The sequence below is a fragment of the Myiozetetes cayanensis genome, unplaced genomic scaffold, assembly GCF_022539395.1.
Source record: "Myiozetetes cayanensis isolate MyiCay16 unplaced genomic scaffold, myiCay2020 scf1, whole genome shotgun sequence".
NCBI classification, from domain to species: Eukaryota; Metazoa; Chordata; class Aves; order Passeriformes; family Tyrannidae; genus Myiozetetes; species Myiozetetes cayanensis.
The window spans coordinates 140,644,984-140,661,096 of NW_026086604.1; the positions used below are offsets into that span (position 1 = coordinate 140,644,984).

Below are 16,113 nucleotides of genomic sequence, written 5' to 3' on the forward strand. Positions count from 1 at the left end.
AATTGAATCAAAAGAAAAATCTGGAAGAAATGTTTAAAAATTATAAAAACACAAACAGAGGCTCTATATTTGTGTCTGTCATAAGTTTCATGGGTTTTTTTCTTTAAAACCCCTTCTCTTGCATTTGGAAAATGATATGAAAATATCTTCTACTTACCTAAATACATGTGCTTAAATACAATAGCTGGGAAGAGAAAGCATGAAAGCCAAACCAGCCCAGAAGGGTTTCCAGGCACTGGCACAAGCCTGGACTGTTCTCACAGTCCAAGATCAGAGGGAGGTCCTAGGCTGGGCAGGAGTGCATAGCCCCCATCTGATGGGTACCCACAACCTGCTCTGCCCTCTGTGCAGCCTTTCCTTCTGGCCACTCCTTTCACAACATTTTTCTTTATTTAGTGGCCTGTGGCAATTTTTCATGGCAAGGTGGTATCCATCATGTCTTTTGGCACTCAAATTCTCTAAGCTTTTGGGTGCTATCTTGACAGAGAATGATGCATAGTGTCAAACAGCTGATTTTGATCTGTTTGCATCTTGTTCTGTGTAGAGGTGCTCGAAGAGCGCCACACAGCTATCTGATTTTCAAGCTCTCAGTTTAAATCCTGTTGCCTAGGTGAACTGGAGTTTTAGATGCAGACTGATCTGTTATCTCAGAGGGGGAAAAATTGAAAGAGGTATTAATATGACATGAATGTGTTTACAAATCCTGGGTGAGGTTATGACTTAGCTGTAATTCTCTTCTACACACGATAGTGAGTTCGGTCCCAATGACTGAGATGATTTCTGCTGTTCCAGGTACAAAGCAGAAAGTCCTTGTGCCATATAATTTTTTCCCTTCAATGGCCACCTTTCTGTCTCTTTGTGAACCGAGTATCTGGCTCTCGCAACTCCCTCTCAGAGCAGAGGGGACGGGGGAGAGAGTCAGCATTCCCTCACTGGCATTGCTTCCCATTATGCAGAGATGCCCCAAGAAGGCACAGGGGCTGCCTACAGAGGCAGCGTCCTGGCTACCACAGACCCTGCATAGTCCTCTGCTTCTCTTGTGGTGTCTCGCAGCAGCTTACCAAGCTCAGCACATTCAGCACAGCAACGGGTGCTGCATTCCCACCATCTCCCATCTCCTGCCGTTCTGCCTGAGACCAGCACATGCTCATGGTGTGAATCTGTTTTGAAAATGAGATCCCTGTGTGAGAAGGGGCACTTTGGAAAGGAGGGGCTTTGATGTCTTTTCTTTAATGTCCTTCTCTCTGAACATCCCATATCAGCGCTTCTCCCTCTCTGCAAAAGCTCTTTATAACTCTCTCAGCAGAAAATGCAAAGGAGCTTTCTCTGCCTCCCTGCTCCCAGGAGAAGTGAAAGCAGGTCCCACCAAGCTGTGTAAAGCATGAGCCGTCCTGGGAGCTGCTGCAGGCAGGGTCTCCAGCAGGAACTGCCATTTGGAAATAGAGACCCAGCCCTGGCACTGGCCTCTGCCAGGGTGGCTGTGCCAGGCAGCTCCTGCCTACCAGCACAGTCCCCACCTGCCTGCTCACCACACTGGCTTTTGTTGTCCAGGTTTGCAGGCTAGTGGCCCACACAGCAAATTAGCAGAGAGGGACACAACAGCTGGATCCAGACACATCATCCAATGCCCGTGTTTTCAAAAATGTTCAGACTGCTTCAGGTCACTCAGTTTTTTCCAGCCTTGGAAGCTCCACGTGTTGATTCTTTGCTCCAAAAGCACTAATGAGCAGGGCAAGGCAGAAGTCACTTACTTGCATTTATTCTCTGCTGGAAAATAAACCAATCATTTTCTTTATTCCTCTTATTTTCTTGCAAAGACTAATCATTCCCTGGTTTCAGGTATAAGAAATGAGAAAGTGATGGGAGTCATGGAAAGGTTGAGCTACAGCAAATGGTTATAAAGAAACAGGAGTTTACGTGATTAAAAATAACTTATGTGCACACCCACTCCTGACCCTGTAGCCCTGGTCTGCATTTAGAGCCAAGGGAGATCTCACCTATGAAGGCAGTTATTCAGTATGTTGCTCAGATGTCCAAAACTGGCCATGTGAATGACACTAAGGTCATGCAATCACCCCAGGTGACTGCAAACCTCATCACTGCAGCTGTCTAAAATTAAATAAGATTCATTCCACCTAAAGATGTCCAAAATATCACTGTTAGGACACTAACTAGTTCTTGAAGAGATTGGTGCTCCCATAGTGGGTAAGAATCTTGCAGGCAGACACAGAGCTGGGATCAAAACTGTTCTGTGTAGATATGTGATGTCTACAAGGTAATTAATAACTCGGATCTAATAATCTCTCTGTGATGAGGAAGTGTATGTTTTGTATTTTCTTATTCCCTGTGTATATCCCCTGTGATCTAGACATCCCATCACAACAAAAGCCCTAGGAGTTAATAGCAGACAAATATAGCAGCATACTGTAGAAAACTCACCTGAAAGAACTCATGGCAAAAGCACTTTACTGCTTAGTTCCTTTTAAAAAGCTGTTATCCCATTAAAGCCTTTCTGAAAGATTTCACTCAGCAACTGTCACACTGCTGTCAACAGCTCACACTACAATCCAAAGGCTTTCCTTAGGCTAATGAAAGGTCTGCCTGCAAGGTGGAAAAATCTATAGGAATTGCTAAATTGTGTCTCCCCAAGGTAGTTGGTGTGGTAACGTTTAACCAATGGTGACAAGAGCACGTGCAGTGCACGATGGCAGCAGGTTTCACCAGAGGATGTCCCATGTGCCACAACAACCCACCACATGTTAGCACCCTCTGAGTGCTTGGAACACTGGAGGTTGACTGGTGTCCTTCTTTCCTTCAGGGATTAGCCATGCTGATGCCCGTCAGCCCGGAAAATCTCCCAGCTTCAGCGTGAACTGGATTGTGGGGAACACTGACCTGGAGGTTATCAATGCCACGACAGGGAAGAGGACCTGCGGGAGTCCCTCACGGCTCTGCAAGCACATGTTCTTCACTCGCTGGGCGAAGCTTCATGGCAAGGTAGGTCTGATGCACTAAGAGGCTTGTCATTAACTGTTCTGAAGTCCATGTAGAGCGAGAAAAGGTGAAGACAAGAAAAAATTATTTTATTAAGTGCCAAAACCTCTTTCCTATTGGGAAATGAATGGAAATGAACAAGACAGAGCAATGGTACGGAAATCTGGAGACACTCCCACCAGTGAAGTCATTAAGGAAGGAAAATGAACCTGCAGGATGGGGAGATTTGACAACAAGCCCAAAGGGGTTGTTCTGCTCTGCAGGAGACCCTGTGGGAAGGAGGCTGATGGGTCTCATCCCATCCCAAGCAGTGGCATGGTCTGTCCTAGCAGGGACTCTGAGCCTTGAGGGGAAGAGAAGAGACTGACCTGGGCTTTGTGCCCAGGGCTCAGTCACAGTTCAGTGACACAGGTCCCAGCCTATTTCTTGCACAGAAGGTGGCAAGCAGGGCAAGGAGCACTCCTGATACCCCCAGAATGGAGTGATCCTCACAGGATCAAAACCATGGCCACGCCTAGAACTATGGCTGAGAGCCCTGGACTGCATCTGGCTCACACCAAGGATGAGGTTGGGGTGAGCAGGAGGGAATAACTTGTGGCTGAACAGGGCACTTTGTTCTTGACAAAGCAAAGTATTTGATAATGTCATCAGTGTCCACCCCTGGGGAGCAAAGGGAACAAGGAGGCAATCATAGGGAAGCCACTGCCACCCAGGTCAGCTTGTGGCGCAGTGACACCCAGGCTGGCAGCATCTCCCTCCCTTGCTGACTGGGCCAGTACATCCTCAGCCAGTACAGCCCCATGGAGTGCTGGCACACACAGATGGGAGCAGCTCATTGCAGGCTGCATATTCACATTCTCCTTTAGTCTGTCTCTCAGCATCTCTCTGTTTAGAGAGAAGGAAAAGGGTGCTGTTTGCTCACCAGCCTGTGCCTTGAGGGTGCTCTTCCCTGCAGGGTGCTATTCCCCTATCTTGTAAGCACTGGACATTCACCCAACTGCTTGTTCCAAGGCATTTTTCAGACATCAAAGCCTCACTGCTGGATTGGTACTGACTAGGCCAGGAGTCTCTTTATTTTGTCCTTCTGCAGAGCAAAGGCTGCTCACTCCTGTTTGTCCTTCCAGGGGATGAGGGGTACTGGACATATGGTGTTGCCTGAGGTATCTCCTGGTGGGTGACCCCAGTGCTCGAGCAGAACACTTGGATTTCCTGCACCAGCACAAAACCTGATGCCTGATTTCTGCCTTGTCCAGGGCACGTTTCACAGCATTTCCACCAATAACAGATTACAAAGAGGAAATGGTAGAGTATGGAAGGTGACCCTCCTTCTTCTGTCCCTTAGCATTGCTTGGAAGTGCTGAGGTGCTTCGCTTCCCTGGCTAAACTGAGCACATTCTTCAAAGATCTCCAGAAAGGATTTTTTTTCCTTTTTGCCTCTAAAAATCATCTTAACTGAGAAGTAGCATCCTGCCTTTGTAGAACACATGAAGATTTGCTGCTGCCTATGCCCAGTCCAAGGCAAAGCTGTTCACCTCTTTGCTCTTTGCAATAGCTCAAAACCATGTCACCGGCATTTATTGCTCCCTTGTTTTTTTGGTTGTTAAACTGAAAGCAAACACACAAAGCACAGTGATAGTTTGTTTTTTGCTTATGAAATGTAAGAAGATTATAAGCTACTGAAGCCTCCTGTTTCTTTTGGCTTGTTGGTTTGTTTTTTTATTATTATTTCATTTTTTTTCCCCTTTCCTGATTTTTGTTCTGCAGCTGAGCACACGAGTACTAAGCCATGGAGACATGCCATCAGTGTACAGCGAGGCAAAGCTGGTGGCTCAGACGTACCAGTCTGTTAAGCAGCAGCTGTTTAAAGCATTTCAGAAAGCCGGTCTGGGCACCTGGGTGAAGAAACCCCCAGAGCAAGATCAGTTCCTACTAACTGTGTAAATCACTCGGCATCTTGGCTACACGACTGGATCAAATCAGCTGGAGAGAAGGCAAGGCAGGACGCATGAGCAGAGAGAATTGAAGCAGTTTGAGATTTAATAGCAACTTCCATTGGAATATTTGCTTTTAATTCTGTATTGGAAATACATAACTAGAAATGTGTCTGATGCACTGAACTCAACCTTTTTCATGATCCCTTCCCAAGAACGTACCTGCCCAAATTGCAGTGCCATCCCCACCAAGATTCTACTTTTTATTGTTTATTGCTGTTGGTTATTACTTATTTAAGGTGTTAGTGGGCCACCTATCTGATCAAAAAATGAGTTTGTTTTCCCTCACCCAATCAGTGCAAGAGTTATCACTGAATAATGGAAAATAGTGAGCAGAGATGGAAGTACCCTGGGCACACAGCATGGCAGAAGCTCTCAGAGCACCCAACAATCATTCACAATAAAAGGTGTCTAACCTCTATGCAAAAATCATCCTGTTAGCTGCCTAAATCTGTGAGAAACAATTTGGACCTCAAAGATAAGCAGCACTTTTAAACTCCGTTTTCCACTGCTGGCTGTAGGTGTCAGGATGCCCTTGGCTTTTACACATATTCCCTCTGACGCCTTGGACAAGCACTTCCCACCAGATCTTCAGCTCTGGTCACAAGCTTTTGCATTCTGTAAATTTTACTTGTCCAGGCCCAATTCATCACACATGCCCTTTAGACACCATCTAGGATGCAGATCCTTGTCAAGAGGGTGATTCAACCCTACACTGCCTGAAGACCGGTGAGACGATGCTGCCGGCTCTGGATCTTCAGGTAGCTGCCTAAACTCAGGCAGATTGCAACCAGGTCCAAGCCAGATTTCCAAGCTTCTGATGATCCACAGCTCTGAATTAAGTGGTTGTGAGCTCAGGATGCTCCATGCATCTGAACAATCACTGGATTGGGTACCCACAACTAAGACATCCCCAAACAAGAGAGCATATTTGATACTTGGCTCTTTCCTGCCTCAGTTTCTCCACCTGTCAAATGGGGATAATACTGCTTAAATGGTACACATCTAAGGAACTTGGCAGGATCAAAATGCTCTGGTTATATGCAACAGTGTAAGCCAGATTCTGTCACTCTTGCAGTGAGTTTTACCTCCCTATACAGTCCAATTGACATAAGCACAGCAGATGCATCTACAGGCTTGGGTAAGGTCTTGCTCAATGCATGAGCTTTCAGATTCCAGCTCTGTGTAAATGCCAAGTGTAATTATTATTATTATTCATGTTCATCTGCAGCCTGAAAAGCAGATGGAGTTTTTCACTTAGGAGACAAGTATCCCCCAACAGTTAAATATTTTTTTCATAACAGTGGCTGGGTCTGATACAATCTCATCTTTGAACCATCCCAAATTTCATCAGAACGCAGAAGATACAGTCATGAGAGAACTGAGCTTTGACAGTCCCACTGAAAAACCAACCTTCAAATGCCCTGTACATTTCTCTAAGTTTTTAGGTTTTTAGATGACAGGATTTGCGGGTATATGACTACAGTTTTCTTTTTATTCCTGTGATTCTCTTTAAATCTGTATATAACATGCTGCTACTGATTTGTGATAATTGTCTTGGTATTTTCTCAGAACTGTCAAGCTGAGTTACTTTTCAAACAACACAAGGCTCATATTTTTCCATGTAATTTCCTTTACAAAGAAACTGTTCCTATCAATAAAGATAGATGCTCTTTGTATAGGGTCTATCATGTTTGGAGAGCCATATACAGTAAATACATTGTTTATTGATGCCCACAATAGAATAGCTACAGTATTTTGATGAGATTTTATTTTTAGATTATAAACTACAAGATGTATCTATAGTGTCTTGTATAAAAACAATTGTGATAAACTAGAATTTTTAAATTAGATAAAACAAAGCTCTCCCCTTCCAGAAACCTTTTCAACAAAATAATACATTCCATATTAACTACCAAAAATATTTAAAAAATATCCTTAGAGTAGAAATAGTTAAAAAAAAAAAAAAAAGAAAAAAAAAGAAAAAAATCAACCAAAAACCTAAGATGTTTCAATAATGGAAACATCTTGCAGTAACCACTTTGTCAGTACTTTGACCACTTTGTCAGCTCTGCTGATTAACATTCAGAATATTTTTGGCACCTTCTGGAGCTTCCAGGTACCTCCACATGGTCCTGACCTCTAACACAGCTGTCGCTGGTGCAGACCTCCAGCGTGAGGGGTGCCCAGAGGGGCACTGGGCAGGTGGGAGGGCCAGGCCCATGACTGGAGGTGTGGGACAAGCTGCTGGTGACATTGGCAGTGGTGGTTCCAGGGGCTCTGGCTGCTCCCACCGAGGGAGAGAAACCACAGGGCAACCAGAGAGGAGGACAAGGTTTTCTCATGCAGAGATCCACAGGGCAGGGGAAGCACGTCTTCTGCTTTTCCTCACCAAATTCATCCTTATCTAGCACACAGGAGACCTCAATGGCTCTTCCTTACATCTCCCTGCCCTCATCCATCCTCCTCCAGCTATGGCATGACGTCAACTCAATTAATGCACATAGTTCCACAGGCTGGTGTTGCAGCTACTGTGACAACAAAGCACCATGCCTGGTTATTTCTGAGGACATAAAGAAAATCGCAGTGGGACTGAATTAGCCTTTGTGGCAAGAAATACATAAATGCAACCCTGGATTCAGCTGCCAGAATAAATTTAATACTGGGGAACAAACTGAGTCCCCCCTGCAAGTGGGCATCAGCTCATCTCATTGAAGGCAGTGGAGTTGCACCTCCTTGCACCAGGGTTGGATATGACCTTAAATATCTATTTCTTATCATTATGAGCAGCGACAGTGTGATGGGACCCCATCCCAGAAGCACACATGACCTACATGCAGCATTTACTGAAGCAAAGGAAAAAATGCTCAGTAGTAATTCTGCAGTGAAGACTCTGTACATAACACGCATGAGTGAATGGCAATACTGTACTAAGGGATGTACATTTGTAATATTTGTAAAAAAAAAAAAAAGACAGAGAAAAGACAATGAAAGAAAATAAATCTGAATTTACATATGTGAATTTGCTGCTAAGTTCTGTAAATTGCACTTCAGTGATACCTGATAAGTGAATGTTTCTGTTAAGTGAATAAAATGCCAAGTAAAATTGTTCTTTCACTCTTTGTTGACCATTTTTCCCTATGACTTAGCAATCAATTGGAATGTGCTCCAGAGTGCTAGCATTATTTTTGCACACACGTACTGCAGATCTACAGACATGTTCTTATTCAGTTTGGATTTGATGCATTGTGGGAATCACACACTTGTACTGAGAGAGGGAGATCTGCCTTCTTATGTAGATGAAGCCATAAAGGGACATAAAGTGTTATCCTGGAAGAGAAGTGAACTGGGTACATCTCTAATTTAATCCTTCCAGGTTACTCTGAAAGATCTTTCTTAATAAAAATTAAATACATTTTTGCAAACTCACACTACATGGGACTTAGTGTATAAAGCTGCTTAAGAAAACTGAAGTGATGAACAAAAGGTCAGTACCTCTCTGCAGATTTCTGCTTCATTGATGGAGTGGCCTTGGATTGCTCTTGCTTTGAACAATCAATATTCAGATACAGCAGACTAATGTTACACTGAATCCAAAAGACACCATCCTCACAAAGATTTAACACTGTTGTATGACCATTACCTGGTGCCTTGAGATGATTTCCCTTGGCCAGTCCTCATAGAGATCACTGGTATTACCAAAGCATCCAAAGCCTTTCAGCAGCACTCACTGTCAAAGTATGAATACACTATCAGTGAAAATTGCCTAGAAAGAGATTTCCCCATCCCTCTCCTTGTGAAGATTTGGTTCCAAAATGGAATTGAGACCAGTAGATCACAGGGAGCCCCACCAGCTCACTGGCCCCACAGCTCCTTGCTTGCTCTTGTTGAAGAAGTTGGTGCCAGACCCTCCCAGACCATCTCATGGGCTTCATTCCCCAGCAGGGGATATACTTAGCTTTATTTTCAAGTGAAGACTTTGCTGCAGTTGTATTTCCTTAGCTTGGATCTCTGTCTTTAGGTGTTTGGGTAGGTTAAGGAGGAGAGAGAAGAAAAAGCATTGACAGGGTGAAGTTGCTTGTGTGGAAAAAACGTCACTGTGATCTGACCTGATTCCATCAGCCATGGTGGACTTTTGCCTTCAGTAAAAAAGTCCACAGTTTCTCAGTATTTGTCAGTCTCAAAGTGTATTTGCACACATCAGTTTTACTGCTTTAACTGGATGTATGTAAAGTAAACCCCATAGTCTCATCCTCACCACAGCCTTCCCTACCAGTAGAAATGGTCACGGCGGTGTAACACTGTCCTAAAGAGACAGGAGAGAAGCTACACCAGTGGAAAGGCAGCTTGTGCCATTATCTGCCCTCAAGATGAGGAGCTTATTATTTTTGTGTTAAAAAATGTGAACACCTGAATTCTTCATTTGGCAAAAGCTGCGCACAGCATCGGCTCTCTTTGCAGAGGGGCTCTGGAGGGGACGTGCTGAGACCAGCTTTGGCCACAGAGGGCAAAAGGTGGAGGTGAGGAGGTCTCTGTGGGGGCTTCCCACAGCCTGGTAGTCCCTCAGCCCACTCCTGGGCAGTATGCCCGTGGCTGGGAGTACAGCAGGAGGCTCCCAGCCTGATTTCTCCTCCTAAAGTAGCTGCTGCTGCCTGACCATGGCACACACCGTGACACAATTTGGCTGCCGAAAACAACTACAAAGCAGTCATTAGGGTAAATTGTATGGATGGATTCCGTGTTTAATCTCATTAAGTTTAAAGGCTAAATACCAGAACTGCATTTAAAACTTTACAGGTGTTCACCCCAGCATCATCAGGCACAGTTATTTCTTTTCCAAACTGTATATTGGAAAAGCAACAGCATAAAACATGATCAAGATGATATATTGACTAATAGAGGGCTTCAGAGAAGTGCCTGTTTCTCAAATAAAATAAATAAGTCCTTCTGCTGCAGTTAAAATGTGATAGCCGTGCCTGTGTGTTGAAGAATGAAATGGCAATTTAGGAGCTTTTTAAGCTTTTTGATTCATTACCATTGTGCCTACGGTCCAGCCCCTTGATTACTTTGGCTGGTTTCAGCTTGATCATGTGGATACACAAGTTTAGCTGGAAATCAGAGTGAAGTCAGAGAAAATCTGAGACTTTTTAAAGGGTAGTGACAGTCTGTTTGGATGCAAACAGAAAAAAACCCAAACAACACGAAGACATACAAGCAAATGCACACCCAGAGATACACGGTTTCTTAGTACTCCAAGGCCTCCTGAATAAATGATGTGGCCTTGGAGAAAGGGGGTTAATAATCATTGTCTTTTCAGCAATGAAATAGTTCTGCTCAAATGCTTCATTCGGCCTGGCTTTCCTGGTAATTAAGTCCTCTATTAGAGAAGTTTATGTTCTATTTTATCAACTTCCTTTGCAATATAGAATTACTACCACTAGACCATTAAAGTCTTGTTCTGCCATGGAAAGGAAAAAGTCCTGTTCATTCTCCTCTGGCACTGAGCAGATGCCTTTACAGCCTATAATGCCATGAAATGATCCAAGCCAAGAGGAGACAGATCCTTTCTTTACACACAAATTTACCAAAAAATATGTCCCTCAAAGGAAAATAAATATGTGAAGAATGGTACATACTGCTGGGTTTGACCAGTTCTTCTGAGGGATAACTGGTGCCTACCTTTCCATCTCCCGCAACCTCAAAGTCATGCTCAGGTGTTTGCATGGGCTTTGTTTGACACACTATGAAGGAAGTGGTGTAGGTGCACTACCCTTCCTTCCCAGCACCACCAGCCCAACTACACCCGGCCCTGCCTTCCATGGCCCACTATTTACTACTAATTGCTTTTATTTAATTTTATTTAACAAATAAATTCAGTTGTTTACTCTCTTAAGAGTGTTAACTCTTAAATCTAAGAGAGTTAAATCTAAAACAACACATTCTTACTGTTGACTCTAAAGTAAATTGAATTTTTTTCTAAGGCAAATAGTTTATTCACATCCTGGTCTTAGTGGTAAAGGGAACTATTTTCAGGAGTAACCAAGGGTCTGTCTTCTCCCACCGATGGGAGAGGGAATCTGCATGCAGAGGACTGGGCACGGGAAGGTGACTCCCAGCCAAAGCATCTGCAAACCACAGGGCCTTCTGTTGCTCCATTTTAAAAACCAGTGATTATTCCTTATCACAGGAAGCTGGCTTTTGAGTATTAATAATATCAGGATGTAAGAAAAGAATACAGTGTATATATAAGTATATGCAACAGATTGACCTGCTTTTAACAGTAAGTGTGAACATTTTCAAATTCTGTAAAAGAGGTGTTCCATCCATCAGTTTTGGTGGTTGACTAAATTAATATATATTGTACCTATTTAGAGGTTTGGTGAAGGATTTTGTTCTTAACATAACTTTGCTCCCGCTGACATCATTGAAAGGGTCATTACTGGCAGAAAGTAACAGGGTTAGGTGGATACAAAATTCATGTTTCAACTTGAGAGCTAAGAGTATTAATTCCACATGAACCTTTTTTTGTGTCAAATCTTCATTCCTAGCCCAGACACATCTGTACACACTGGAAAACCAAAATCATACATCACCACCATCTGAGCCTTTGCATTAGAATTTCCTTGTGGTGGCTCAGCATTTCCCAGACCTATTTTTTTCATCTGACCCAGTACCTCTTTGACCTTCTAACAAGTGAAAATACACTGGAAGAACCTTTCTCATTATTTGGAACATTTCTGTACAAGTTCAGCTCTGTTTTCTGTGTGTGGCTTTCCTAAAATATTCTTTTATCTTCTTTTACGGTTACTTAAGGGGTGAGGTACAGATCAGAAGTAGCTAAATTGTACATCTAGTGGTCTCATCACCTGCTGGTCTTACTTGAAGAACTGCGGAACAAGAGAAGACTGAGTCATTCTGAAAACGACCCTTTTTCACTCAAGGAGGGATGTGGAGATCACTCTATCCCAAAAATGTTAGTGAAATGCAAAAAGAAAAAAAAATTTTGCTCGCTAAATGGAACTGTCCAACTAAGGTAAAACTCTGCCACCTAAATGCAAATCTATTGACTTCAAAGGACCTAGACTAGTGGAACTGAGCATAATTCAGTTTATGAAGGGAATTAGGGGGTTAAGGTCACAGGAAAAAGGTACATGAAAAGGCTTCATCATTCCCTCTCCTTGTGCTTTCACAGAGCAACTCAATGATTTGCACCACTGAGCGCTGAATCAGCCTGTGAGTGTCTGCAGACAAGGCTGGCTGAAGATTACCCTGTGAAATGACATTAAACTGGTGAAGCATTTTAGTGCTTATGGGATTGGCCAGGGAGTGCCATACTTTACTCCTGCTGCTAATTTCTCTCCTCCTTTGTCATTCTTCATGCAGTTTTCATGGGCAAAAAGCTCTATTCAGCCACTGCAGGTAAGATTAGACAAACCTTCCTGGGAAGATGGAAAGGACAATGAAGTGTGGTTGCCCCCATCACAGCAGAGCAGTTACCTCTGTCCCAGGACCAGGTCTATAAGGTCAACTTAAGTTTCCATAAACACACCTAGTTTCTGCTGCTGAGTTTTTCTCCTTGCCAACTCTCACTACAAATTTACCTGACAGAAAGATGCACAGTGATGTCCCAGACCAACTGTTTTCAGAGCCACAGTGCCACTGAGGTCAGATGCATTTGTGTTCCCCTGCTAGCACTGCTCAGCACCTGCTACTAATATAGATAAATGTAAAACAACACATGGAGAAAAAGTAAACCAAACTAAAAATATGGCTTAAACAGAGCAGTTCTCTGTGTCTTTTACAGGGAGGTTTGCAATAGTTCCTTACTTCATGGTTATTCTTATTACTGGGTGAATAATTTAACAGTCTTTTCAGCCTTTAACCTGACTTTTTTAGTGCTGAAGGGGTCCTAAACCACATGGGCACAACTTGCTGCAGAGATGCTGGGAGTGGAAATTACTTGGGTTGCTCCTGCTGCTTGTCTTGTGCCTCAGCAGCTGGAGAAGTGTTTGTGGTCCTTTACCTCCACCCAGCCCTGCATGTCGGCTCCCCCCACCTCCAACAGGGCTGTAGGAGCCTCCATCAGAGGTGATTACCATATTATTGCCACCCGTGATGAGATAGATCATGCTTATGAGTCATACTGGCCTTTAATATCTGCAAGCGAGAGAAAAGAAAACTGCATTAATTTATATTCATTAAAATAAATTAACAGACTAGAGCCCTTCAGTCCTTTTCATCCTTCTCCCCAAGCACTGGCAGCAGCAGCCAGCACTGGGGAAATGGCAGGAGCTGCCCAGGAAAAGCAAGCAAATAATCCAGCTGCCTCCAGCTTGGCGGGGCTGGCCTTTGGTTTGCTTTCCAAAGGAAAAAACCTCAGTGTATCCAAGGAGCTGCTGCAGCCCATGGGCCTGGAGCTTGGGCATACATGTATGTTTGACATACAAATATACTTATATTTATATATATTTGCTTAAGGACTCCATCCCATGTGCTGAACCAGGACACTGGTGCTCCATGGCCCATCAACTGGCCAGAGACTCCTCTCCCAGAGAAGGTGGTGTACAAGGCTGTATGTCCCGCTGTTTAGGTTGTAGTTTTACTTGCATTTAACCCAGGACTGCCTCTGAAAAAGGTATGGCCCCCTAAGTCCCTGGCACTGGAGTCCAGCCAAGTGCCCAGTGATGCAGAGCAGAAAAACTGATCCTAATGAATACCTGGCATCCTTTTCTTTCTCTTTTTTATCCTGGGATATTCTTTCAGAGTGGATCCAAGTGTTCAGTCTGATTCACAACAGCCTTCAAAGCACTCACCAAGGGCGTGGTGCAGGGGGTCATTCTTATTGATCTGTGGATTCTGTGGGCTCTTGCTGCCTGTTCTCACTGAATTAAAATGGAGTGGTTCTTCAGACAGGCACCGTGACAAGAGCACCTGCATTTAATACATCTCTGTCAACTGCAGAATTATGTGTATTCATGGTTCTGGCCATTTAATGTGTTTTGGTTCTTTTTGAGACTTTCCACCTCTCAGCATCACTCACGGTTCTCTTCCTGCTGCCTTCCATAAAGCTGGAGCAGGCGTATGCTGCAAAGAAGGATGGGGGATTTATAACTCAGAGGAAACCAGGAGGCAAAGGCCTATTCTCACATGGTTCTTTCCAGGCTTCAGGAAAATCACCTGAACCTCCTTTTTCTTCCACAGAGACAATAAACAGTGAACTGTTGTTGAAGTCTCTTTATGAATGTACTCGGGCTAGAATTGTTAGACTAGCAAACAGAAAAACTTTTTCTTCCATACACCTGAAGTCAAGTCAATACCTGCTCTTAATCAGTTAAATCAAAGCTGAGACAATCTTCTCTACCTCTATTTATGTACATTTCTAAAGGGCACAGCCATGTGAAGCAAGTTCAGCTGTCCTCCCTGCTTGCTGCCCCAAAAAGAGAAGAATCGCTTTTCTGCCTCCCTCCGCCCTTTTTCCCCTTCTTCTGCCTGCATCTACCACCCTCTCCCTACCAAACTACTTCAAACCACTAAACGGGCAGAAAACTGACAAAGAAAAAAAAAAGATAAATATCTCTTAGTCTGGGAAGTTGAATTTGTTGTTCCATGGGATAAGCATGCTGCAGATCCAGGGGAGTGTGGGAGAGGGATGGGGATGAGGACAGAGAGAAGGGATTTTCCTTCTCCATGGCAAAGAGCCATTAGCTCTGCGGCTTTCTCCTTAAGCACCAGCAGGTTTTGCCTGTTCCCCCCCATCTTTAAATATTGCATGTTCCTGTCTTTCCTCACTTCCTCCGAGTGCCCTAGAGCTGTCCTGGGACATCTCCAGCCCCACAAGGAGCGGCAGGTTCTCGTGGGCACTCAGCACAGCCACACCTCTGCCCTGGCAGCAGTGTCCGGCCCAGGGAAAGGGGGAGTTGGCTGAAATACCAGGAATACCCTTCCCCAAGGAGTGACCAACAGTGGCATTTGCAGAGATGCTGGCAAGAGCAGAAGTCTTTTGGAAATGCTGATGATTTGTGAAACAGAAGTGACAGAAGGACCAGCATTGCAGACTTTCCTGCCCCTTCCAGCTCCTTTTGCCTCACCTCCTGAGTGTGCCAGAGCCTTTCTAGGACATTTCTTTGGCAAGGTTGAAAGTTTTTATCCCTAAAAATACATTTTTATACATAGGTAAGATGTTTATTGTTCCCAATAGAACAACATTAGCCGTAGTATATCCAATCCATCCCCTGTCCTTACCTGAACAGCATAGATGTTGATCCCCTACTGATGGGAAACTGAGGCACAGAGTGCCAAGGTGGCCAGAGCAAAATTCTGCAGGGCAGAAGTGCCTCTGACATGTCCAGTGGTGAGACCACATTGGATCATTTGAACTGGTGCCCTAAGTGTCCTGAGCTAAAGCACTAAAATGCTTCCTTTCAATACAAATCAACCTGGAAAAAGAAAAAAAGAATGGCAGCAAGCCAGAAAGGGCTTAAGATAAAACACATTAAAATACATTATGGAATGTTTAAATGTAAAATCTGTTAATTTGTCATATTGTGTTATGTGACAGCTACAGCACATTAGTAACATGTATTTTATCAGCATGTATGTACATACATACGCATATTTTGTTATAGGCACAAATACTAACACATCACGATGCAACCCATATTTTTGGCATATCAGTAAAAAAAAGACTAAAAACCCACAAAGATAAAACTCCATGGAGTTCCTTGGCACTATATGACTCCATATATAAGTACCTAAGAACAAAAGCTGTGACAGACATGTGCCAGCTTCTTCCCAGTGGCAGTTCAACACTTCAGTCCCCCTCAAGCAGGCAAGCTGTAGGGAAGCATCCAAGGTGGTGGGAGCTGGATTTGACCCTCAAGAGTTCCTCAATACTTCCAGGCTCAATACTGAAGTAAAATAAAGCTTCCAGGAGTATTTTCTTCTTACAGCATCATAATGGGCCTGAGGGGCTGAGACAGCCTTCTCTGAACTCACAGAGATCAAACAGACCTAAAGAGCAAGTCACAAAAAGAGATAAGTTACAAAGTGACAATTGTGTTGTGTTTCAAAAATATTACAGATTATGTTCTTAGTCATATGGTTTAATTTTAGGTACTCCTTAAGATAG

The 16,113-nt window shown here is 43.7% G+C and overlaps 1 protein-coding gene across 1 annotated transcript in view; it reads left to right on the forward strand.

Annotated features, from left to right (window-relative positions):
* The window catches only part of ADARB2 (adenosine deaminase RNA specific B2 (inactive)), a 303,763-nt gene extending 295,667 nt beyond the window's left edge, over positions 1 to 8,096 (forward strand). The window contains exons 9-10 of the mRNA XM_050310843.1: positions 2,819 to 2,997; positions 4,759 to 8,096. Coding sequence (XP_050166800.1) covers positions 2,819 to 2,997; positions 4,759 to 4,935 — 356 coding nt within the window. The 3' untranslated portion in view covers positions 4,936 to 8,096. The remainder of the gene's footprint in view (positions 1 to 2,818; positions 2,998 to 4,758) is intronic.
* The last annotated feature ends 8,017 nt before the right edge of the window (positions 8,097 to 16,113 follow it).